General features: G+C 41.3%; 1 protein-coding gene across 3 annotated transcripts; it reads right to left on the bottom strand.

The window, feature by feature from the left end:
* Positions 1-7330: 7330 nt before the first annotated feature.
* On the bottom strand, positions 7331-25249 carry snx14 (sorting nexin 14). 3 transcript variants are annotated; one of them, XM_080042036.1, is made up of 30 exons: positions 24717-25249; positions 24467-24587; positions 24129-24202; positions 23732-23810; positions 23594-23637; positions 23401-23488; positions 23227-23311; positions 22982-23138; positions 22612-22687; positions 22367-22411; positions 22175-22255; positions 21608-21722; positions 21296-21451; positions 21032-21156; positions 20348-20406; positions 19769-19795; positions 18722-18871; positions 17921-18053; positions 15515-15701; positions 15030-15113; positions 14665-14765; positions 11643-11754; positions 11432-11472; positions 11056-11175; positions 10188-10311; positions 9515-9679; positions 8301-8396; positions 8062-8153; positions 7823-7879; positions 7331-7518 (listed from the first exon to the last, which is right to left on the bottom strand). In XM_080042036.1, exons 1-30 carry the CDS (start codon positions 24851-24853, stop codon positions 7477-7479), a joined length of 2973 nt encoding a protein of 990 aa, XP_079898162.1. In that variant the 5' UTR covers positions 24854-25249; the 3' UTR covers positions 7331-7476. The 3 variants fall into 3 exon arrangements, with proteins under 3 accessions (XP_079898162.1, XP_079898161.1, XP_079898160.1); XM_080042035.1 differs by lacking the exons at positions 18722-18871; positions 19769-19795; positions 22612-22687; ... (5 more) ...; positions 24467-24587; positions 24717-25249 and having other exon boundaries at positions 21608-21725; positions 22982-22987; XM_080042034.1 differs by lacking the exons at positions 18722-18871; positions 19769-19795; positions 22982-23138; ... (5 more) ...; positions 24467-24587; positions 24717-25249 and having other exon boundaries at positions 21608-21725; positions 22612-22678.
* Between the last annotated feature and the right edge of the window lie 1081 nt (positions 25250-26330).

The raw sequence follows: 26330 nt of genomic DNA, 5'->3' as shown, positions 1-26330 counted from the left end.
CTGGAGTTCTTCTGTTTTTGTCATCGTATCTGCTTGCTGCCTTTGTTTACTTAGTCCTTTTGGGATTTGTGTAAGCTTGTTGGAATAAATTTAAATTGAAGGCACTTTGTTTCAATTAATAATTTACTACAACAAAAAGTCCCCCAAGAATATGTTTCAAGTTGTGTAGAGTCTGGTTGTATTATCCAAGTATATACATATTTTTTTTAACTTAAAACATAGTTTCACCTTGAGTTGCCAGAGGGACACTGTACAAATTAAAGGTGCTGTAAGCGGAATGGTTCTTTTAGCTAACTTCCTGTCAGTTACTGCAGTTAGCAGTCCCCTCGCTCGTCCCTACGTCACCACATTAATGCACTGCAGTCTTGTTTGTTTGTAACCTTTATTTAACCTCGAAAGATCAATTGAGGGGTGACCCTCTTTTACAATGACGTCGAGTACAGATACACAATATACAATGAGAATACATAACAAGTTTACACACACACACACACACACACACAGACAACAACAATTTAAAACATTCAGATCAATTGAATGAAATAAATAATAGCCTAATTAAAACAGTTACAAGTGTGGAGGGGTTGATTCAAAATAATACTTTTAAATTGGTTAACAGATATGAGTGTATTTATTTTAATTGTATGTTGTAGGCTGTTCCAGGAGTCAGGGGCACTATAGCTAAAAGCGGTTTTACCAAGCTCAGACCGGGCATAGGGGACATATAACATGATCATGTCAGTTGAGCGGGTTTGATAAAGCCCATCTGAAATAAGCAGCATTTCTGTCAGATAGAGTGGTAGCTTTCCAGTCAGAGCTTTATATATAAAAATATGCCAATGTGCATCACGTCTCTCCTTAAGGGAGGACCACCCAACCTTTTCATATAAAACACAATGGTGTGTATCATAAGCATCTCCTGTAATGAATCTCAAAGCAGAGTGAAATACAGAGTCAAGGAGTTTAAGGCATGAACGAGATGCATGCCGATAAACCACATCACCGTAATCAAGGACAGACATAAAAACTGCCTCAATAATCCTTTTCCTACTAAACAACGGGAAGGTAGCTTTATTCCTATAAAAATATCCAATCTTTTGTCGCAGACGACAGACAAGATTTTTTATGTGAAATGTAAAAGAGAGTTTTTCATCTAGCCAGATACCAAGGTACTTATATTCAGAGACTCTCTCGATCAAAGAACCGTTCACAGCATAGATGCATGCACTATTGTTTAAATCTCTAGCCCTAGAGAACAACATGAATTTAGTTTTAGTCTGGTTAAGGACAAGTTTAAGTGAAATAAGAGCATTCTGAAGAGCATTAAAGGACAGTTGCAGGTTCTCAATAGCTGACTTTGCAGAGTCAGCAACACAATACAAGATGGTGTCATCAGCATATAAATGGATTTGACAACCACTGACAAGAGACACAATATCATTGATGTAGATGGTGAATAGTACCGGACCTAAAATTGAACCTTGTGGAACACCTTTGGTTATGGGTAAGAAACCAGATTGGATATTACCTAGCTTCACACATTGAGATCGGTCAGAAAGGTAATTACTGAACCAGCTACACGCATTTTCACTAATACCAATGTTAGCCAATTTATCTAATAGTAAAGAATGGTCTACTGTATCAAAGGCTTTACTGAGATCAATAAAGAGGGCAGCACAGTGATTACTATTATCTAAGGCAGAGACAATATTGTTAGTAACCAGAGTGATGGCAGAGATAGTGCTATGGTTAGTTCTAAAACCAGATTGGTGAACAGATAAAATAGTGTGACTTGAGAGAAATGTTTTCAATTGGTAATTAATAAGGGATTCCAGCGTTTTTGACAGACATGACAGTCTGGATATTGGCCTATAGTTATTAGGGTCAGTTTTTTCTCCCGCTTTATACAAAGGAAGGACACAAGCTGATTTCCAGATCCTTGGAATAACGCAGGAAGATATAGAAAGGTTAAAAATGTGGGTAATACACTCTGCAATTACAGGGGCTGAGAGTTGGAGAAAGAATGGGTCTAGGTTGTCTTCTCCAGTGGATTTCTTGGGGTCAATGCTTAAGAGAGCATCAAGAACCATACTGGAGGACACAGGAATAATAGAAAACTGAGGAACATCATTGGTGGTAGGCATATGAACCTGTTCAAGGGGTAGCTGGTTGTCTGCTAGAGAAGATCTAGAGTTGTCCTCTTTGAAGATATGGCCAGCAACATTAAAATGTCTATTAAAACCAGCGCAGATCTCGGTTTGATCGGTAATAAAACTATCATCAAATTTAACCTGAATTGGAATAGAAGCTGATGTAGCAGAGCTATTTTTGTTGGTTTTAACCACCTTCCAGAATTTTGCTGGGTTAGAATAGGTGTCTGTGATCAATTTTAAATAGTAGTCAGATACATTCTTCCTCACTAAGGATGTACATTTATTTCTTAAGGCTCTGAATGCAGTCCAATGTGAGGCGTTATTAGTACGTCTAGCAAGAGTCCAGGCTTTGTTTCTAGTTCGGAGAAGAGATGTAAGTTCTGGACTAACCCAAGGACTGGATCTATCCTTAACTCTATACTTCTTAAAGGGGGCATGTGTATTTAAAATAGATAGAAAGGTGGAAATGAAAAAGTCTAAAGCTAGTTCGACATCAGGAATAGCCAGGGTGTTGTGAATATCACTATTATAAAGGTCATGAAGAAAGGCTTGCTTATTAAAAATATTTAGGTTTCTCTTAATTAAAACCCTGGCTGAGGATTTTTTTATATGTGTATCACGGACACATACAATGGGACAATGGTCACTTATACCTAATTCAAGTACTCCAGATAAAGATATTTTATCACTCTTATTAGAGAAGATTAGGTCTATAAGTGTTGATCTTGAGGGTTCTTTCATGTTTGGCCTGGTTGGATTTATGATTAACTGTGACAAATTTAGGTTAGAAGATATTTCCTTTAAATGATCAGAGGCATTTGTCAACCAATCCAGATTAAAATCACCCATAACTAAAACTTCAGAATTAGAATAGTGGGAAAGTAGGTCAGCCAAACGATCAATAGACCCAGCGTCAGCTGATGGAGGTCTATATACTCCAACAACAATGAGAGAATTACTAAAACCACAATCAATTTTGAGAGCCAGAAATTCAAAACATTTGGGTATAGAGATTGAGAGTAAAACAGAAACAGAAAGACAGGACTTAACATAAATGGCCACACCACCACCTCTTTGAGGCCTGTCCGATCTAAAAATGTTGAAGTTAGGCAAGGCCACATCACTGTCATTTTGATGTTTTTTTAACCATGACTCAGTAATGATCAAAATATCGGGATCAGTTTGCAGGGCTAATATTTTCAAGTGATCCAATTTCTCAGATTGGAGTATACTCCTAATATTCCAATGAATCAGCTTCAATCCTTTTCTGCATCGAAGAGAAGAGTAGTTGACACAAGATGTTGATTCTATGGACATAGGGTCAAGCAGTACAGCATTATGCCTATCAGTAACTCTAATAGGAATATGGAAGCGAATAGGGGCAGAAATTAACATAGGGAAATGGGTCAGGGGATGAGCTATGGGTAATATAGCCACAGGAGAACAAGGTGGAGTAAGGGGGCCGAATGCAGGGACAGCGCCCATACTAGAGATGACAGCAGGACCCGCACTGTCTAAGACAGTGTTGTGACAGGAAGACAACATGAGCAGGGCAGGGTCAGGGTCATTCTGGGGAAAACATCATTTCAGGCTAAACGCAATGAAATTAATGAAATTCTTTGTTAATCTTTCGGACCCCTTCCTGTTCAAATGCAGACCATCAGCTTTAAAGAGGTCATGCTCAGTCCAAAAGTAGTCGAAATTGCTAATAAAACCATGGCCTGTTGCAGTGGTGAAGTTTTGCATCCATGTGTGCAAACCAAAAAGACGGCTAAAGCGCTCTGAGCTCTTGAAAAGGGTAGGAATAGGGCCAGAGAGAACACATCTTTTACCAAGGCTTTCAACAGTGAGAATCAATGACTCAAGATCATGGTAGAGTTTGAGGGAGCGCCTGGCCATGACATCATTTGTGCCCATGTGCAACAAAACAGTGTGAACAGACGGATAGAGATCAATGAAGACAGGTATCAGCTCTATAAAGTCAGTAGTGATCCCACCGGAGAGACAGTAAGTGATGGCGCCAGGGAGATGTACATTTCTGATGATAGAGTCACCAAATAATAGAATTTCAGGAGTCTGATTCTTACAGCCATTGTCATAGAATGACAGTTTAGAATGCAGGGAGACATGGGAGGGACCAGAGTTATGCAGAGCAGTAGAAGAGGGATTAACGTCACCTGCGCAGATGACGTCATCATTGAGCGTCGGGGGGAGCGCACCAAGCGGGAAAGGTCGCTGAGGGGCTGGGAGAGGAGGAAAGTCTTCTGAGAAGGATGCAGATGAAGGGGATGAGCACCTTTGACGTTTGTCCTGGGACATCAGCGGGCTGGATGGAGGGGTGCGACGCTTTCTGCGTCGGGAGTTTGGAGGGATTGGCTGCTCCGAAGCGGTGCTTGAGGAAGTAGCCGGTAGCTCAGCTAGCATCTCCAGGGGAGAGAAGAAGTTTGACAACGGGATGGGATCGTCATCACATTCATCCATGCCAGGGGAAAACAAGGGGAGAGAGACCCGCCTCCCCTTCTTAGCAACGCTTGTCCAGGGGGGAAGAGGGATATCCGATGTGCGGTGGACAGCATTGGCCGAGCTGGAATCATCCTGCTGTAGCGCTTCCACCCGGGCGAGGAGCGAGGATTGACGCAGGAGGACATCATCCAGGAGGGTCGCAATGGAGCGGAGCTCAGACTTCAGACAGGACAACTCATGGTCCACCGGGGCGAGTGGAGGCATACTCGGGCAGCGAGCGGGAGCACTGAAACAGAGGGAGGAGAACAGCAGCCAGCGGACAGCCAAAAGAGAAGGACAGGGAGCTACGTGCCGGGGGAGGCAGCGGAGGAGAAAAAGGTGCCGGTCTAGACACTTACTCGCCAAGGCTTCATCCAGAAGCCCACAGCGGTGTAAAGGCGAAACAGTAAAACAGCAGCAGAATAGCAAAACAGCAACCGAAGGCAGAGGGAGACTTACCGCCACGGCCCAGAGACTGGGCCGGTGATTGGTGATGAACTCAGTCTCCGTTTGTGATGGCAGGACACTCCGGAGTTCCTTGCTGAGGAATTTCTCAAACTGGCTGACCCAGGCTAGGAGAGATAGCAGGTAGACAGGCAGGCAGGCAGGGAGGGAGGAGGAGCAGCAGGTGAGCGCTGGCTGCAGGTGGAGAACGCCAGCGAGGCAAAGCAGAGCAATAATCCACGCAGATTTCCAAAAATTAATCCATACAGCAAGGCAACGATAGCGAAGTGAAGCAGGTTTAAAAGAAGGTTTAAAAGGTATAAAAGCCAAGTAAAACCCAAGTAAAACCACATTAAAATCACACAGAGACAGAGCATGCAACCAAACGAGCTGCCATCTTGAGGGTGTGTCCCGTCAGATGGATATGAATAATGTATTGATAGCCAGCCCCCTGTGGTAGTCCATGTGGTAGTCTTCAAGCTGCGAGTTATCTAGCATCATCTCAGATCCATAAGTGTGATTAAAAACATGATAAAAACCATCAAAACAGACATTGGGAAGGATTTTTACCTGCTCCACCGTTCTAGGCGCATAAACATTCATCCATCTGTCCAATCCGAATAGTCCAATCTCTTAACCTATGAGCCTCCTTTCCTATACCTTAACCCCTGAACGTCATCGGGGTTAAGGAGATATTAAAGGTGCTTCCTATCGAACATAGGAAAAGACAGCACTGTTTCAAATGAATTCGACTCCACTTTTCCTAACCAACGTCATTGCGCGACGGCGAGTAGTGCTGACGTGAGTCACTAGCGTGAAACTACATGCCTATTCTCCGAAAATTGACTACAACAAGCACTCGTTTGATCCATGCGTTCTTTTCATATTGATTTTAATCAGGTTGTCGCCAACAGAGTGAGAATCAATCGCATATATCCCAATTCACATGTGGAATAAAAAGAGGCTACACTTATGTTGATGTTGAAATGAACTGCCCCCAGTAACTTCATTAAATGTGAAGTTGGTATTTTATTTTCTTATGGTGTAAATTATGTGCTACGAAAATAACTATTATGATGTTGGTCTTTTATGAGTTCTTTATCTTTATGGGGGAGGGGGGTGGGGGGTATTTTGTTTTAGCCGAGTTAAATCTTCCTCTCTTCTCTTCTGTTTTACCTCTCGTTCGTATTCGTGTAGAGTCGGTAAACTCCGGCGGGGGCCTGTTGCTTTAAATCTTGCCGCCGTAAAGGATTATGGGTTACCACTATCTCCTTTCCTTTCGCATAGGTTGGTCCGGAGTAACCTATGCTAAAGGAGGGTTAAAGGATGAATCGAGGCTCCTTTCCTATGCCTTTCCTAAGCATTTTGAGAATTCGAATCACATATCCGCCGAGTACTTCCGGGTCATCTCGATAGGAAAGGCAATTTCCTATGCAAAAAAGACTATTCGGATTGGCCCCATGAGTGTGACGGGTGTCGGTTTGCAGCGTTCTCTCTTGTGATTGGATATAAATATCGGGATCCCCCGAAAAGCTTATTAGCCGATTACATGCAGAGCAGCTGACTGAGAAATCGGCTTTATGAAACGCGCACATTATGAAAGTGAACACTGTATGAATAAAGAGTGATTTAACACATATTAACAAATAAACCGCTTACTTCACCTTTAGCTGTACCATGTACATTTCATTTGACAGACAAAACCAGTAAAAGCAACACATTTTTACATTTGAGAGTAGTAATTACCAAATGTTTAGTATTTGTATTTAACAACTAATAAAGTTAGTAATAATTTCAGAACTATTCAGATGTTTTTTTTCATTAAAGAAAACTATTTGAAGGCTCTTTAGCTAGCCAATACCAGAAACTGACAACAGTGAGCCAATGTGATGCGCCAACACAAACGGAATTTACCGTGGTACCATCGTTAACAATCTATGTAGCTTAGCTTCCATGTTACAGTTGCCACAGTCAGTTGATGTTGATGAGGCCTTTCCCATGATCTGCCCCTTCACATGTAACACAATATACTGTATATCAATATTCAAACAGCTTCAGGGACCTGGACGCTTAATAGATTAGAGGCTACACGTGCTGTAAAGGATTGTAAAATAAAAATTGCTGACTAAATATATTTTCAATTTGTTTATTTACACAAAGAACACAGTTATATCATTTTATTTAAATAATTTATTTTACAAAGTAAATGACCCATGCTGCAGGAGAAGCCTGGGATTTCCTGTTCTTGCTGAGGCAGGTATCCAGACCAGGGGCTCTGATCTCAATGTTAGTTTTAGGAAATCACACCAACATAGGTATCTTCAGTAGTGGGGGCTTAGTTTAGCATGTCAGCTCACGTCCATTGAACAGTTTTTTTTTACATCCATGGAGCCATCAAAGACACCTCCTTCTGTGCGTGCTGAGGAAACACAAACACAGATGTTCAATGTAAAAATGTCCACATCCAAACACTTAACATATAGGGCACCTTGAACTTGTATCATTATACTCTCATAAAGGAAACTGCTTCTAAATGTAACATCATGCTATGATACTTTATCTTTGCATTTAGTTTGTCATATAGGTTTAATATATGACTTATTATGCCTGTTACCAGACATGATAATGATACAAATACGATACAGGTTCATAAATAAATCATAAATCATCCCCCTATAAGTCAGATATAGAGGGATGGATGGATATTTCAGATATCAGTTTACCTTATTGAACTCAGGAAAGAGTTCTTGAATGGTGATGTCCAACAGCACATATGTTAGCTGAGGAAGGTGAAGAGTAGGGGGAAAATGATGAGCATTATTAACAGCAAATAATTTTTTTTTAAACAATACACCACTACTGAATTGCAGGGAGAGTTGACATTGCAAATCACATCAAATCACACATAAAATATTTAAAGTGACATAATTAAACATGTGTGTTTGCGTCCGTCCTCGTGTACCTGCTTATTGAGAACTGGCTGCTGCAGTCCATCGAAGAGGAGACGTACTCCTTCATACTTGGCTTCTTCTCCGATGCACTTCCCGAAAAGCTCTAAAGATGAGTGGGATAATGAATTTTCACATAAAACTGAACTCTTTTTTTTTTCCCACATCGGTACATATGATTTGTACAAAAAGGGGAAAAGTCTGCTGTGGGATGGTCTTGAAAATAAAAAGCAGTACATGGAATACGGTGTACCTGGAATATAAGACATCATCTGCTCAAACGTCTTCTTGGCCCTCGTCTGCTTGTCATGAGCCGAGCGGGGCAGACTGCTCTCACAGAAAACTGAATCTAGAAGGGCAAGGGTTAATGAGCACATCAGGTCACTCCATTATTAAATGACCATGATAAAAGGAATAGTCTAACGGCCCCCAAACACATCCTGCGTCTACCTCTGGAGCGCGTCGCGTTACCTTACTGCTGCCTCTCTCGGACTTTTCTCGGACACACATGCAACGTCTCAGCAGCTGCTGCTGCTGCAGCGCTGCTTCTAAAGCCCTATCTTTCTACATAGAGTTTTCATAGATAATTCCCATTAAAAATGAAGTTCTTTCATGTCATCTATGATGCATATGATTTATATTGAGTCTGGGCAGTAATCCGTGCGCCCCATTGCCATTTTTTTTTGCCATATTTTCGCTTGTTGGAAGTTTTATTTTGAAGGGGACACACCAGGAAATGGTGAAACTACAGCGAAAGCTGCCAGTATGAAGTCAATATGACTCTCAGCAGAGTATTTCAAAAATCACTTTACTGATTTATACGGGAGAGAGAGAGGGGGGTGTGGTCGGGGAAGAAGAAGGCCGTAGACACAGATAGAGCAACGGAAAACTGTTGCGCTCATCATGATCTTTTTTATTTCTTCACTATATTGGATCTCTATATGTGTCATTTATCCAAAAATGAAATGCCAGAACTAATTTAAAATTAGGTTTTAAATCCCTCGGATTTTGATTGCACAATTAAATCGTGAAATAAAGGGATTATTCGCGTATACGACTGAGGGATGTTTTATTTTGAAATAAACACACCGGGTAAACGTGTAACTAGAGTGAATGCTGCTGGTATGACTGTCAGCAGAGTATTTCTCTATCAGTTAAAGCACAGAGACGCGAGAGAGACGCGCTGCTCTCAGAAAAAAAATAGGCGAGCCTCCTGAGGTGAAGGGGAGCGTCGCTGCAGACGTGCCTCCGACGCGCCTCAGCAGTGCGTCTGAGGTTGGATGTGTGCTCGCTCTACGTTGATTTCACAGTCTGTGACAAAAAGTCAGACGCAGACGCGAGGTAGACGCGCAGTAGAGGTAGGATGTGTGTGGGGGCCGTAACGTTCAAATGCATTTATTTTACAGTAATCAGAATCAACACCGCTGTCTTAATTTTCCCCTTCATGTGAATGTGACTGCAGCGTACCTCGAAGCAGGGTGATGAGTGAGACCAGTCGGTGCTCCTGGACCACCTGGTTGAGTTTGTAATGTAGGCAGGAGTCAGTGTAGGCTTCCAGTGTGTTCTTCAACAAGATCCTGCCGGCCATAAGCAAGTGGTGCAGCCAGTCGGGGATGTGGAAGACGACTCGGCCTGAGAAACAGTGAAGAGGAGAGAAGGAGGCAGAAAGATAGTGTGCGTGTGTGTGAGTAAATAATCAGCTCTGCGTTGGATCATTGTTAGATATTTATCATGGAACACCAGCCTTTTATGTCTGAATATTGTATTAACTTACTTTATATTCCTTGGATGACTTTAGACCACTTTGTTTTTAAAAAAATGTTATACAGTACATAAGGTAATTTAACAAAATCGCTATACTACTTTGCTTTTGTTTGTGCCGTACCAGTCAAACAGCAATTATACATAAATGACTGGCATTTCTATAAGAAAAAATGGAATTTGATCATTTGGTATTTTATGTAGAAATGCTCATATTTTTGGATTTACTAAATGCAATGATTAATGTATTCTTGGTTAAAAAGAGAAAACTTCACCCAAGTAAGCGTTTTTATCATTTTCAAAACCGATAAAATGCATTAAGTAATTAAATTAATGTGATATGGATTAAGATGAACAAACTCCAGGATAACTTACTTACCCACATACATTAAGTAGTCGTACACGCCTTCAACATTGATCATTTCCATGAAATAATTTTGGTTGTGTCTCTTCTCTGTCAACTCCGATCGGTTAGCGTTGTTTTTGAAGACGTCATTGAAGAGCTAGGAGAGATAGATTTACATAATTTTTAAAGCGTGAATACCATCTAAGACCATGACACTACTGATCTAGCAATGTGTTTTACTTTACTTAAATATCTTTTTTTTCGTCTTCGCAAAACAAAATGTGATTATCTAACAAAGGTCTTTCCTGCAAGTTGACAAGTTACTGCCCAAAACATGACGGGTAACAATGTCCCCGAATCTCAGAACTATTTTAAATAGATGGGACAAAATGTGTTGACCCAGATTATTTCACAAAACTGTATGCACTTCAATGATTTTTTATTCCCCACATAGGGAAGATAAAGAAAACCAAAACTAACCGCTGGCTATGAAGTTGACTTTAAAATGTCTGTTTACTTCTTTACGGTCTGTTTAATGGTAACTTTATTTGAACACTGCTGTACCAATGGAATACATTTCAAAACAACTAAAAATGTACATTATCACAACAACAAAATAATAGCAGCAGCAAAACAAAACAGAAAAAACAGCTAACATATCCTACAGTGACGTCTTGTCAGATGCAAACCATGACACTGAAAACTATCTCTGAAACATTTCACATTGAATCCGATATAGATTGTGGGCTTCTCACCTGAAACTGGAAACTCTTCTGGTTAAAATGTTACTAAATGTTTACTAAATCAGTCAGGGAGGACTCAAACTGCCCTCAAAAGATAACAGTCCTGGGGACCGGGCTTGCAGTAAGAGAGAGTATGAAAAATGACTTGAATCGCTCACCTTTTTATCATTTTCCGAGGTGGGGCTCAGGATGGTGAGTTCGGGGCGGCTGGGTTTGGGTTTGGGACATTCACAGGAGTTGAAGAAGGACTGGATGAAAGGCTCCAGGTGCTGCCCTTTCTGACAGAGAAATCCCAGGACACATTGCATTTAAGAATTTAAAATGGCGATTATTTCTCTTACATGTGTATTCGTCATATTACAATGCTTAATGGACTTTGAAGGATCTAAGAAACACACGTCATAACTTAAATAAGCAGTGTGTGCGTGTGTGTTTGTGTTGAGAAACATTTGTATCGTAGAGAGAAATGGATAACATTCCTACAGCACACGCAACGCAGACACACACACACACCATGATTAATGCATTTCTCACCTCTTTTATCAATTTGCTGGGAACTGACTTAATGATTTTTCCTGTAAAAGATAAATATCATATCTCAGTGAAGTATGGTTATGTCACATTTTATCTCAACACAAATCTTCTCACAACCCAAGGTCAGGGCCGATCGAACATCGTCAGTGTGTTTGACATGCTCTTCATAATCCATCTTCAATGGTCTTTATCATACAGACTCATACTGTACCCAGGTTGACGTCCGGTAACATCTTGTCCAGGAACTGAGACCCCATACTATGAGGAGACAGGAAGTCGGCCAGGAGCTGGCTGTTGCTCAGCTCCGGGTGCTGCAGGAGTTTCTGTAGAGAAAAAACACATGCAAATATACAGTCACTGTGTGTGTATAGGGGAAGATTATTCAGACAACCTTGAATCAATGATGAGGCTTCTAAATATGTCAGACATTAGACAGCAGGTATATTATACATTAGACGGCAGGTATAGTATATTACTTGGGTTGCAGACGCAGTGTGGACGCAGTCAATCACATATGTTTTCAATCTGTTTTGTGAAGACAGTTACACATTGCCGTTTTTTCAAGGACCATGCATGTTGAAAATCATTGAATGGCCATTTTAACAGGATGCAGAACTATTTTGAGAAATTGGAAATCAGTCACGCCTTCCTCGTTTGGAGATTGGATTGAACTAATGACCGACATGGCAATCTGTGAAAAGGTCACATCCAGACTCGCTGGACATCAACATTCATTTCTGACTACATGGACCCCATTCCTGGACTATAGTAACAATAGACAGTAACCGAGCACATTTCACAAGATGAACTTCAAACGGATAAAGCCTGGTGATAATATAGGTGTACATTATTTGTATTATTTATGTAATTTAAATTTTTTACATTGTTTTTTCTTATTATTTTTGTTATATATTACTTGTTTTGTTTAGATTTTTTTTTTGTCAAATAATCCTTTTCTAAGAGACTTTGACCAGTTGGAGGTAGTCCGTGGTGTAAAGAGTACCTGAAAACCATACTTAAAGTGGCTACGAGTAACATTTAAATATCTTTGTTTCCTCTGATAATCATTAATTACCTTTAACAGCAAACGAGACCATCAGTGCAAAGAAAGACGTTTTTATATAGTTTTTATTACTGCTTTTGGTCTGGTCGCACACCCAGTCCGATTTTCGGTTCGCTCGTGCAGGCTCTATGGTCACATATCCGTATTGGTCGCAGATTTCAGTGTGGCGCTGCAACGCAATTTGAGAAGCCTATCCCTCCAGATGAGGGAAGGGGAGCGGGAGCCTTGTTTGAGACAGTTATTTGTCGTCATAATGACTGATAACGGGGCTGAACCATCAAAGAAAAAAAAGAGAATGCAATGAAGAAAAGCTAAAAGGGAGAGTGATATAGGCTACGGGCGGGACGAGGGCGTTCCCAAGCAACGTGTATACAATTTCACGAGAGCGAAACTAGACTGCAGTGTTTACTCCTAAATGAATGAGCGGTTGGTACTAACACAAAGTTTGCTTTGCTTCACCATCAACAGATAACCATTATCTGAAATAGTCATTATTTACATCAACAACACAAACACATTACCTCATCGTGATCCATACCAACTGCCGTCTCTCGTTCATTCGCTTTCTGTGAGGACACGTAATCTTTCAGCTCCGTGAGAGAGAGTAGTTAGGTGACACTGCTGCATCAACTCATTGCAATCAGGTGTGTGTAGCACTGACTGGCATTAGTTGATGCAGTGTCAAAACCACTCTCACGGAGCCGAAAAGAGTCCTCACACTTTCAACACACGGACATGCACTATATTGCGCCCTTCTCAGTTCACACTCGCACGCCTGGCACGAGCTAGAAAACAGCTTTGCGACAGCGGGCGTCGTAAAAATACTACCGCTTTTGTCCAAAGGGGACGCCAACGTGCCATGTTACTCGTAGTGGCTTTAAGTCACCTATTACAATACCACATGAGGAAAAGTACTAAAGTATACGATAGCTAAACTAAGATGTTTAACATAGTTAACATTACCAGTTAAACATTAGCACGTTTACATCATAAATGCAGGGCATGTAAGCATGCTGACATTAGCTCAAAGCCCCACTTTACCACAGCCTCTTAGAGCTGCTTGCATGTCTGTACATTAGATTAGACCATTTAAAACCTTACTTTGACGGTGCCGTCAAGGATACTACAGTTCCATCACACCATCAATGAGTCATTGTTTGAGGAAAAAGATCTCAGAACTCAAACCCTCTGTAGTTGTGCAAAGGACTACTTTTTTCTGCCCAGGTGTCTGACAGCCAAGTCTCAAGTCCCCCTTAACTCCACTGCTAAAGAAAAAAAAGTGGACCCCAATCACAACTGTAGAGTCTGAACTGGCTTCACGAAAGCCCATATCACAGAGACACAGAGAAGATTTCTTCTTAACCATTTTGGACAGCAATTGTACCTGTCCATGTCCTGACATATAGCGCTGTGAGTTCATCACAATTTCATGATGGTTACTTTCAAAAGGTTATTTCCTGAAAGTGGACCTGATGTTTTCCCGGAACCAATGCTTTAAAAAAAATTGAGATGGTTCCAGTTTAACCTTGATGTCTGGTCACTTGAGTGCTGTCTGTTCAGCCAGAGGCATTCAGTGGAAAGATGTGTCTAGCGCACAGTGTGTGTTTGTGTGTTAGTGTTAGTGTGTGTGTGTGTGTGTGTGTGTGTGTGTGTGTGTGTGTGTGTGTGTGTTAGCGTTTGCGTGGATGAGTGTGTGTAGACTAAAAAAAAATATATGTGGAATTAAGAATATAATCATACACGTGAACCTGTACTTAACCTTCAGACACCAAGTAATGAAAACATGCCATTTCTACTAAAACCATGTGTTAAAGTGCTATACTTTTTACTTTGATAAATTTTAGAGGACATTATCGGCTGGTTTTTAGCTATCTAGCCTACTTACGCAGAACAGAAGACGTGAGACTTGTTCCACATTAGAACAACTGAGTAGTGTTTAGTGGACAATTGGCACATGTTCAAATATAATCTTCTCATTTGCTTGACAGGTATACATTATGAGCCCACTTTCTTTGCGGAGGTGGCAGTCTCAGCTGTGTATTTATATCATGACAGGAAGATTACATAATCAGAGGTTTCATGTTTGAGACCGCTGCTCAACTCTAGACCCGTAAATCTGTACTGAGCTATCACGTGTAGTAAAATTCAGAAGCAAAGACATATTTCTTACCTGAAGGTACTCCTGGAATTCCTCCCGCTTCGACGTGAGAAACTCATAATTCTTGGGACCGATGATTCTCTTTGAAGGCAACTGAGCATCTGGAAATGAGCCTACAAAAGGCGCAAGATTGCAAAGATAGGAAAAAAAAACATTAAAAAAAAAAATTAAAAGAACGAGCTTCCTTTTACTTTGATAAGTGCCTAAATGATTCAACAGGTCCATTAAACCTAATTGACTTCTAAAAGAATTGTTCAAGTGGAAATGTTCTGCGAATTTCTCTGGAATGCGTGAGAACAATTGAACAGAAGAAGAACAACCCACATGCGCCATATTATGCAAACTAGATAGACAATATGCAGAAGAAAAACCCATACCATGAAACTCAGTGAGCTTTGATTCAAGGACATAGAACTCCAGATATCTTCTGTACACAGACCAGTGCTCGGTCTCATGTCCCACTGCAGCAAAAAAACAAAACAAAAAAAAACACATACAGTAAGATTCACAAGTTAGACCTATTCCAAGATAGCAAAACTGCCGTCTAAAGGAACTAGCATGTTACAGTATGTGATGTGAGTGGCTGAACGCAAATTGCCCATATCAACCGACTTCTTGTAGTCTATGAATATTCATTTAAAAAAAGGAAAACTGAGAGAAAAAAAGTCTTAAGCTACTTTTCTTTTCACGGCTTTTTTTTTGCAGCAGTCCCTTACATTTGTCCTTATTTATATTTATTGTCAATTTGTTTTGTGCATAGCTTTGTTGAGCAACAGAATGGCACACAGCAGACGGCACAACAGTCTCTCTCAGATGACTTCAGAGTAAGTAAGACAGAGTGACAGGTTATGCTCAGCCTCACCCGCCTTCCGGTCGTTGCGCTCAACATCGATACAGAACACAGGAATCCTCTCCCTCTTCACATCGTCGTCATAGAAATCGATGTAGGGAATGGTGATGTTCCAGGCTGAGAGGTTTCGGGGTGTGCTCGGGGTGGAGGCTGCCTCCATGGGGGAGTCATCCTCCAGCACCATTGTGGCCTCCTCCACCTTGAATGGGAGGAAGTGAGAGAGAGACAGAGAGATTAAGGTCAGGTAGAGTAAGAAGAAATAGTACATCATGTCTAGAACTGCTATTATTGATCACAACTGGCTGAAGAGCTGTCCTTTAATACTGTTCCAAGTACTGTTTATTTCTGTCAATCAACTGCATTGTCTTCACTTTAGAGCCATTTTAACATCAAGTGTGCACTTGTCAAATAAATAAAAAAATTATTAAAAAAAAAAAAAGAAAAAAAAAGTTGGCTTAGACTCAGCCAAAAGTATGAGGAAATGAAAACAAAGCAGAGTGTATCCCTTTACACTTGGTCCCGGAAGGGCAATTAAACAAATATTTCCTGACAGTAAGGCCCTTTCTGTACAGAAGCCAATAGGTCAGAACTGTAATAAAAAATACACTTGTTACATTTCTCTCCATCAAAGCAGATGTTCAGTCATTTTACGAGTTTGTAATGTATTCTTTTAGGGAAATACTCACTCCTTCACACAACCCTCTTTCAGCTGAACATGTAAATTCATCGAATGCAAACAAGCACTGTTAAAACCAACAAAAGCCTTTTTCTTATTCATTTTCCAGTGGATTTAACTGTGCAGCCATAAACCGTAGATTTTAACATTGGACTGAACATGAAGGTTCTAGATTCATGTCTTTACAGTGTACTGAAAATGTTTTGACACAATAGGCTACAAAAGTACTGGGAGCAATAGTTAAACGTTCAGAACAGCAGAATCCCTCTCTGGAATCATGTGACTAATGGGAGGCCAGACAGCAGTGATCCAAAACTAAAACCTGCAATATCATCAAAAGGGAAACGCATATTTGGAGACAGATTTGGAGAAGAGCATGGCTTTAGGGCGCACTCACACTAGTGCCGTTTGCCTGTTCCGTGCTCAGCACGATTCAGCACGATTCCCCCCCCTCCCCACTCCCCCCGCAGGCCCGTGCTCACACTGCTCGTGGCCTGGGCATACTTGCACCGTGCGCGTTTAGGATTTGGAGCGTAGTCTACTTGTAGGCTACGACTGTTTGTGAATATTTTCATCCGGCCAAATTTGCATCAAATATTCCACTTCCACATTAGAGCAACGAGAATCCTTAAGCTATTGTTTTTTTTAATGTAGCCTTGACGTAATAGGTCGCGGTGGACAGTCTCATATTTGTGCAGCACGCTGTTTATTATTAATATAACGGCCCGTCATCAGACCATACGTACCGGATGGTTTTATACACATCGATCGCTCCATCAAATCCAAGTCAGAACTTTTTGTATGGGCAGAGATCGTTTTTTTAAGTGTCTTTATAAAGTTTCTTGTTAAACCTTAGCGTAGGCTACTGTTTCCTTATCACCGGGCCGCGGTGTGTTGTTTTGGGTGCGTCTCCACCGCCATGCGTAAATGCAGTTATGACAGCTGACGGGAGGAAAAAGAAAAAAAATCATCTGACGAACGTGAGTAAACACGAAAACATTTTTGCTTTGCTTTCTGAGCCGACCTAATTAGCTCTCTCCCTCTTTTATTAGCCCACACCTAGGCTTACACACACGTCAATTCTCACACATTATAGCTACAAGTCCAAGTGGTGGGCAATTCTGGTGCCGACTAGTAAGGCAGCGGACGTTAACGGACAATGCATCCTTAATAAATTCACGTCAGGAACGCCGCCTGTGCGCTTGCTTGTGCGCGTGTCATCTCATTAGCATCTGTACTTTGGCCACGGCACACCTCTCCCAGGTGTGCCGTGGCCAAGGGGCTGTTCCGTGCTGGAATACAGTTGGCGTGGTCACACTAGCCAAACGTTCTAGACTTTAGTATGCTAATGAGCTTTGGCACGGGGCCGCGGCCCTAGTGTGAGTGGGCCCTTACTTTCTTTACTCACCAACGCCTCCAAGTGGTAATTACAGTGATAGTGTAGCTTGCTGTCGTTTGAATTTTAACTTTTTGTAGCCTGCATTACTGCTTTAGATTCTACATAGAGCATGAGACATCTGTCAGAAGGCGGAACGAACAAAAGCCTTTCTACATAAAATTATTTTCCTGTTAGCATTCAAAAAGTATGAATTTTTGGACACATTATTTGAAGCATATGAAATGTGAGAGCAAGCATGGTAAATGTTAAAATGTACTGATATTTAGGTGCTTCTTCAGCAAAACTGATAAATAATATTTATTTATTTTAATTATATTTAGAATAATTTTTAGATTGGCCTCACCATATCGTCTTCTCCCTCCACCAGCCCATAAGATGGTAGCATGGCTCCCTCCATGGTTGTGCTCTTGAACACTCCTTTGATCTTGCTGCCAATGCGGCTGATCCCAAAGGACTCGCCCCTCTTTGACGTGTTCCTGCAGGCCATAACAGGGTCGGCGTTAGACAATGCTTGATGGAGGAGAAGCGCATGGCTTTAGAAAAAGCGCATGCAGCTCGACAGACGGGACAAGGGAAGGAACCACAGAGGAGACGAAGAGGGGAAGCAAAGAGCAATGATTGACATTAGCATAATATCTGTACAATGGGGAGACGAAGCTAAGGTAGCCAAACCCAAAGCCAAAATGACACTTTCACAGCCATCTCACAATGAAATGCCTGGTTTGTTGTTTTTAAAGGGGCTGCAGGGCAAAAAGGCAAACACAGCACACAGCGGTGGTGAGCAGTGATTTCATGAACAGATGTCTAGTTTGAACGGGATCAGAAATTTGAATGATCAGAAAATGCCAAATGATCGCTGCTAGTCACAGAAAAAAAAATTAAGTGAAATAAAAATAGCCATACGACCTTGAATGTCAGAAACATCAGGAGAGATAACAATTTCAACAAGAACTTTGAAGAGGTAGGAGAGACGGACACGTGACAAATAATAAAAACTGGATCTCATGCATCTTCTCCACCATGCAGGCATATATCTGGCTGGAACTGAGGGGCCACATGGGGAGGGGGGGGTGGGTGGGAGTAGGGACGACATGACATCACAATGAACGGCCCGTGGACAGATCACGAATGGAGCCTGACTTACTTGGGTGATGGGTGGCGGTGGGATAGCGAGCCGTATGGGAGAGTTGTGAACGTGGACTGGGCATGGAGAGAGTTAAAAGATGCAGGTGAAGAGCTGCCAGAGGCGGTGAACAGTGAGGAGGACGGGGACTCTGGGCTCCAGTCCCAGGAACTATAAGCAGGACAGGGTCACGGTGACGTCCCCCCGCCAAGGGCAAGAGGAGGAGGGAGAGGACCATGGTGGATCATATACCGGGGCAGGCAGTGTGGTGGTGGTTACAGAGTCAGAGTGGACATAAACAGTCACAGACACAGCACGGTGGTAGCATTACAGAGATGGAGCAACAAGCGGGCAGACGGGTAGGGAGTGGGGGGCAGAAAGGTTTACTGAATTGCAGTGTGAGGAAGGTGAGGCTCCTAGTTGGTCTGTGTTTACGAAATGGCCAGTAAAACCATAGTTTGTTAATTCTTCTTTCTCATTTGAGCGTGTAACATTTGTGCCGCTTGGATTTCATAAAAAAAGACTGTTTTCTTGACCAGATTAGAGACCGAAACATATATCCAAACAATATCCTTTCCAAATTTACCCTGATGATGAATTATGTAATTTGTCAAGCCGGCAAGCCTTAGTTTTGTTATTGAAAAAATGTTGAATGAAAAATCTTTAAACATTAATCCTAAACCTTCCAAAACTAAGATGTTAGGTTGCACATATTCAGCAGATTGATTAAAAGATGATTAATTCTGACTCATGCTATGATGAACATGATTAGCGTGATTAAGGTCTCTTTTCTCAATCTTTTCTCATTTGCATTTACACCACAGGCGCCCAAATAAAACACGTATTTTTAGGACTTTGGGGAAAATAAGATTAGCAATAAGATTATGCATCATTATCATATTATGAACTAGTGCTCATTGAACTGAAGCCCTGATTGCAGTGGGCCCAGAGCACAGTAAATGCATTAAAACTGGTCAGGCGAGAATGAAGGGTCATTTGTATCTTTCGTGCAGAAGCACTGTTCAGCCAGCCACTGTTTTGATCAGAACACTGATGCATTATACTCACCGGATGTCATCCAAACTGAGGCTATTTCTGGAACAATATGCACAAGGAGTTAGTGGCAGGGCCCTGTGGCCACATACACGCCACACCTCGAGATAGAAACGTGACAGTCGATCCCTAAGGCACTTAGCTTAACTTCTTACTTAAATTTAATGTAATTGCAAGATAAGAAAACTTTTCTTTTTTATTGCTCATTTACAGGGTGTATCAAGAAAACATAAAGTGAATTCATATTTATATTTGATGCAGCTTGCACACACTACTTTCTGCCATCAAAATGCAGTTACTAATTGGGATACACAGACTTGTGAACAACAACAAAACAGTTAATTAAATGTTTAGTGAAATTCAGAAGGAGTACAAGAGCTTGGGTTGCGTGTGGGTGCAAACACAGCAATCAATACCTAAATAACTACCAGTGAGGCATTCCGTGTTTCAATTGCTTTCTGTGTCTAGATTACCAAACATCACCTGAACTTTCTGACTAATACAAACTGATGAATCCATAAACTGGTAAACATTGTGGTCAAGCTTATATTTTGTTACACGCAAACACACCAGTTGGTCAAGAGAAAAACCTACCTGCTCAACTTGGAATTCCTGGCAGGGGACTCGGCCCCTCTCAGAAGCTGGCGGAAGTACTGGAGAATGGAAAGTTCATTTCAGGTCAATCAAACACAGCATGTGCAAATTCTGGGACAGTGTACGAGTAACATTAAAACGACCTTCTTCTGTATGTATTTAGTGACCTCTTTACGCCTTTATAATAATAATCATGACTTCACTGTTTTGGAGCAAGAGTGGCGAGAAAATATCAAAAATATGGTATTGTGATAGACTTTTCCAGACACACTATTCATACAGGTATGTGGCCTGCTGTGGACAATGGCTGAGCGCTGGTCCACCCAGCTGTATTCAATGAAATGGCCTCTGAGGGGTGAAATTCGGCTTGGCAGCTTGGCATGACGCCAGTGTCGGCTCATTGGCCAGTTGCGCGTCTGGTATCGATGACACGGCCGATAGCGGTTGGTCGCTTGGAGATCGGATGAGGCTAGCGTCAAGAGAGTCAATGTATTCCAAACCAACTCTAATTCAAACATTTGGCAGATTTAACTTTTGTTACCTCTGACACACAAACACAGATCAAATGGTTGAGGATATTAACATCCAGTCTTTGGTTAAACAACCATATTTTGAAAAGAGAGCTAGATTTATTAAAGACGAGCATGACAGATACTGATTTATTTCTTGGTCTAGTTCACTCACCTCATCACTGTGACAAAACATGGGGGTGAAAACAATCTCCAGGAGGGACAGCACGTGCTCATAGGCCTCAAACAAACACCTCATTGTCTGCAGTTTCACCACCTCTGCATACGGGCCCTCTGCAACTGGGAGGTTTAACAAACAAAAAAAAACACAAACATGTTAATAAAATACACACTAAAGGTGAGTGCAGTCAGTGAGTATGTGTCCTTCTGTGAACTACTGTCCTTTCAGTAATTCAGGAATAATGTCATTCTCACATACTGTTACGTATTTCCTCCACTATGAAGGGGTCGAAGCGGATCTTGTCAATGCTCTCGTCCAAACAGTAGGTCTCGTAGATCTTCTTCACCTCCTCGTGAAGCGACATCTTCTCTGAGTCAGACAGGTCGGGGCACAGTATCCTATCGTTGAATTCCTCTGAGGAGTGAAAACATTTAATTCAGTGACATTTATCCAGTAGGAGTTCAAATGACAGCTCATCGGAAGGCTGATTAGGTAGGTTACGTTGTGCAGTTAAAAGCAGCCATGGAATCTTTTTCAAAAACATTTTGACAGGGTTCTGGACACTCTTACCCACTGCGAGGCAGAACTGGAGCACATGGACAGCCCCTTCTTGCTTCAGGAAGTTCATGAAACGGAAGAGAAGGTCTTGTTGTTCTCGTATTTCCTTCAACTCCAGCTTCAGCACCTGCTGATAGAGAGAGATAGAGAGAGTAGTGGGGAAATACATGACATAAATCAATGTTGAAAAAAAGGCACTAACCTTCTCACAGTTTATAGATAGGTTCTATCAAGTTCATGTTAAAGCCCCTGAAAATCCAAATCCCCAAAATCCTACTAACTGGGTAATTTGGGGAATTAGATGCCGTATAGTTAGCATCTGAAAAGTGTTAGGCATTTTTGTTTTTACAGAAATTCGATTTAGAGAAGGCAGGTAGTTTTAAAATATTTTGGTGGGATAGTTCTAAAATATGTTTTTTTGTAAAAGCTTTTTGAGACCCCCAACTCTGATATCATAAATTGATGTTTTACTATTTTAGACCAGAGGCTTTAAGCTCGGTGAAACCTGACACAGCAGCATGTAATACATACGTTTACAGAATCTGGTGGCTATTCCCCTGGATCAGAGGAAACACTTACAGAAGGCTTTTTGTTGCGAGTATCAGAGTACTTTTGCAGGAAGGGAACCAACGCGGAAGTGGGCTCTGTGGCTTCTTCAGGCTGGATGGGACCAAAGTACATAGAAAAAACATCTTCAAACACATACTCTGCAGCAAGGTGTTTGAGTACACAGTATGCCAATGGAAGTGCATAAGTTCAACATAAACTTACAGGGGAGTTTTGGATGAATATCAAAATTAAATGATTCACTGTGTCCTGAAAATAAAGAAAAAAAAAAGCAGCCAGTGAGATCCCAAAACTCACATAGATCGTTGTAAAGCACCTTTCGATGTTCTGAAAAAGACAAGTCTTTCAATTGCAATTTACATTAGATATCGTCGACATGATTAGCTAGCAGTAGGCTGAGAGTGATGACACTGGATGAAAATTGGCCCTTAATTGTCGTCTACACTCACAGGATCAGCCAAGTAGTCCATTGAAGGAAGGAAGACAGAACCAGCCAAGACTTCCCTTATCAGGAGAGTTAGAGATCTGAGAGGAGCAATGAGAAGAGAAGCGAGCAGGAAAGAAGAAAATTATAGAGTAAAGAGAATGATCCTCATCTACCATTGTCAACACTTTCAGAAGAATTTAAGGTGCACTATGTTACTTTGAGTGTGTAAGAGAAGTGGACATCTTCTAAGGTATATTCTCATAACTGAATAAAAAAAACTTTACTGTTTATTACAGTGACTGAAACTGCATAGTGCACCTTTAAAGAGCACTGATGCCGTGATGTTTTGTTGTGACTCTCTTTGTCAAACATATGGAGGCCATATATGTTACCTGCAGTCTGTAGCCTTTGGGGGGAGGATGTAGGGGAAGAGCATCTCCGTCAGCTTCCTGAGGTAGAGGAGCTCATCTCTGCGACTGCGAAGGGCCACGTGAAGGTCTGGGCCGTATTCCTCCAGGGCAGCTTGTTGAAGTTGCTCAGTGTTCTTCACTACAGAGGGGAGAGCAGATAGGTTTGTGTTTTGTTTTTTTGTTTTAATAGGAATGAATGCTCCGTGGTTGATGCATGTCAACAATACCTTTCTGTCTGGCTTTGCTAATTATTTCGATGTGCTTCATGGACACTTTAAGAAGCTTTTGCGTGATGAGGGAGGCCACATCCACCTGGGGAGAGACAAAGTGAATTAGAAAATAATGACTTGAGTGTTCAGCCAATCCTGGGATTTTTAACTACATACAGTCGAATTTGTCACCTTCTGAGTTCTGCGCACCAACACAGCCGCAAAGAAGCGCAAAGTCACCCTCAGCTCGTCAACAAACGCCTCGTCATCCGTGATGTCTCTGAAAAAAGGAACAATGTACCGACACAACGGTCACCGCATGTAACATACTTCGCCACGTCGCTTTGTGTTAAGACGTGCCACAAATACCAGAGTAATGGCTTACCTATACCAAGGATACACAAAGTTTTCGAGAACCAGCTCCAGAATCTTGAAAAACAAAAAAAAAACAGAACTGGACTATGAAATAATTTGGTCAATTAATTAAATAATGATACACGTTTTTAATCAATGCATGCATCACCTCTGAAAGAGAAGCATCCACCTTAGAGGGAACTTTCAGGTCAAGCCATGGCTGATAGTTTTCCAGTAATAAAGTGTGCCTATCAACAAAAAAAGAATTAAAACCATTACAAATAAAGAAAAAGTACATGAACCCTTCCGAACCACTAGAGGGCGGTGTTACACTATCCGTTATTTAATGATAAACCACAGTGTATTATGGAGCACAGTGAATTCATGTTGACAAACCAAATTCAATAAGATTAAGGCAGAATTATGAAGGGGTTATGGAACTCAAGTTAACCGTGCTGTTAGCTACCATATAAATCACTTTGCTTAATTTTACCCCGTCTTTTACTGGCACAAGTAAACCAAAGGCATGTCCTAAACTACCACTGCATTATGACCAGGTATCTCACCTGTGCCTTTTGCATTTGATTTTTCCACAAACGGCGCAGCTGTGGCCCAGTGGGAACAACTCCTGTTGGTATGACTGCAAGAGAAAGTCAACATGCTACTTTTCACAGCTTAAAGATATCATCATTCAAAGCAAAAAAAATATATATATATATTCCAATGATCTGTCTTTCAGCTATATTTTTACACTTAGTAGTGTTTTTTCATAAATCCCTAGGCTAAATATTAAGCCTCTATAAAATCCTCAAGAGAGACAAACACAAACCCTGTGGAAATGCATTTAATAAGTCTCAGATTACTCTATTCAGTAGCCTAATTATCCCTATCTGACAGACGCTACCTTGGTCTTTGGTTTGATGGAGGCTAAGATGTTGGGCAGCAGAGACTCAGGTCCCAAAGAGCAGTAGAAAGTGATGACACCAGCCAGGAAGGACCAAAACACCATCATGATGTGAATATATCTGCCAAACAGAAGGGCTATGTTAGCCTACTATTAACTGCGTGAAGAACAATGTTCGCATATATGGGAGTAGTTAAACTAGGCTGTATGATCAGGCTTCATTAAGTGGACTGGACATGATGTAGCCTACCTGTTTAAAAGCACAGTGGAGAGCAGCAGGACCACCAGCAAAAAACAGAAGACTGGATACTGTCGGCCCAGCTCTCTGAAGCGGCTTAGCTTGACCCCGCGTCTTGCTTTCTGCAGAAAAGCCAAAATGCATCCCATCTTCGTCGACTTGGTAGTCCACGCACATCACATGCAGCCTTCAAAAAATAAATAGAGGCGTGTGGCGTCGCCACTCAACAGCGTCGACCCAAAACCGTGTAGGTTTACATAGGCTACCGATTGGGTTGTATTTGCTTATTCTATCCATTCCCAGCACTTACTGCAAGTGTACGGTAGATGTTATGGGTCATTATTCAGATACTGTAGGCTAGTCAGTCCAAGTAGGCTACCGGCACCATATTAAATGTGCATAAATGAAACATCCGCAAGTTGCGCGTTTGTAGGTTTCAGTGTTTAGGTGAGGTCCCGTAACACAGCTGTAAGCCACAACAGGCGCAGAGGTAATGACACAGCATCTGTGTGTAGCCCTGCTCTGTATTCTGTCTTAAAACTCCGCTTCTGTTTATCTAATGGCCGCGGCCGCTCGAGCTGTCATTTCCATTGAGGGGCAGCGGTTGGTGCGTGGTTGTCGGCGCTGGAGACGTATGATGTCACCTCCGTTGCGTGAACATACTGGCTGCTGCTGTGGTTTACAGACAAGCAAGTATGCTAACTATAGGCTCCAATATTCCCTCAAAACAGGCCTATGTCGCCATCATGGACCTATAAAGAAAGGTCGCCATACACGAGGAGGTGTCCCGAGCTGGGAGTGGCTGCTTCTCCGCCATATCTCGGAGCTCATTAGCGTCAATGTCGCATTTTTTATTTATTATTATAGGCTATTGAACAGCTACCCCAAGAAAACTGGCCAACATGGAAATATGAAATATAGGCTATTTATTGTTTGTATATTTAGACATTTAGCCTATATTTTAAACCCGTTACAAGTGTCAGGAAGACAATATAGACATCGGCATTAACTGAATATTGCACCATTTGTATCAACTGTGTTATGTAGGCTAGGTCAGCCTAACATTTCCTCTGATCTTGTTAGTTGAGTAGACTTTCATCGCAGTCATTTTTAATTGAAACGGGAAAAGGGGCTTCATATGTAATTAAAGGCTAAATCAACTTTAGATGGTTTCCCAGTTAGACTATGATTTATTTGGATACCCACAAATAGTTTTTTTTTGTTTTTGTTTTTTAAATGTGCTCATTGCAATCGGCTCTGAAAACAAATTTTTAAAATGCAATTAGAAAAAAGGTTTTCCGTATAAGTATCCCCGATATAGGGCCTAGTATTTATTTCTGTAAATCTCTCAAAGATGTTCTTTTATAGGACTTTGTAAAAAATAAAAATTCACACTCCTTGTCTTTTTTGGTTTTACTATCACTTAAAAAAACATCTTATTAATCATTCACACGCATCCTTACCAGCCTATTAACTACGGGTGTGAAAATGTCTTCACAACACAGAAAATAAAACAACTAAAACTCCAATTCAAAATGAGAAGTTTCAAAGACTGACCTGTTAAAAAAAAACAATGAAACACCAGCCAATTTGCATCTCATTAAGATTTTATCCAAAGAGTAAGAC

Source organism: Ammodytes marinus, assembly GCF_949987685.1.
Source record: "Ammodytes marinus genome assembly, chromosome: 15".
Taxonomy (NCBI): Eukaryota; Metazoa; Chordata; class Actinopteri; order Uranoscopiformes; family Ammodytidae; genus Ammodytes; species Ammodytes marinus.
Note: the sequence above shows the minus strand (reverse complement) of the source record. Positions and strands in the feature narration are given on the sequence as shown.

What these genes read in the sequence shown, in the direction of transcription:
- snx14 (XM_080042036.1), bottom strand. Translation starts at nt 24,853, where the DNA reads ATGGGATGCATTTTGGCTTTTCTGCAGAAAGCAAGACGCGGGGTCAAG. An exon ending in TGGACTACTTGGCTGATCCT is followed by an intron (nt 22,412 to 22,611) that starts GTGAGTGTAGAC and finishes CTTTATTTTCAG; the next exon opens with GACACAGTGAATCATTTAAT. An exon ending in CTCAGTTTGGATGACATCCG is followed by an intron (nt 18,872 to 19,768) that starts GTGAGTATAATG and finishes TCCTGCTTATAG; the next exon opens with TTCCTGGGACTGGAGCCCAG.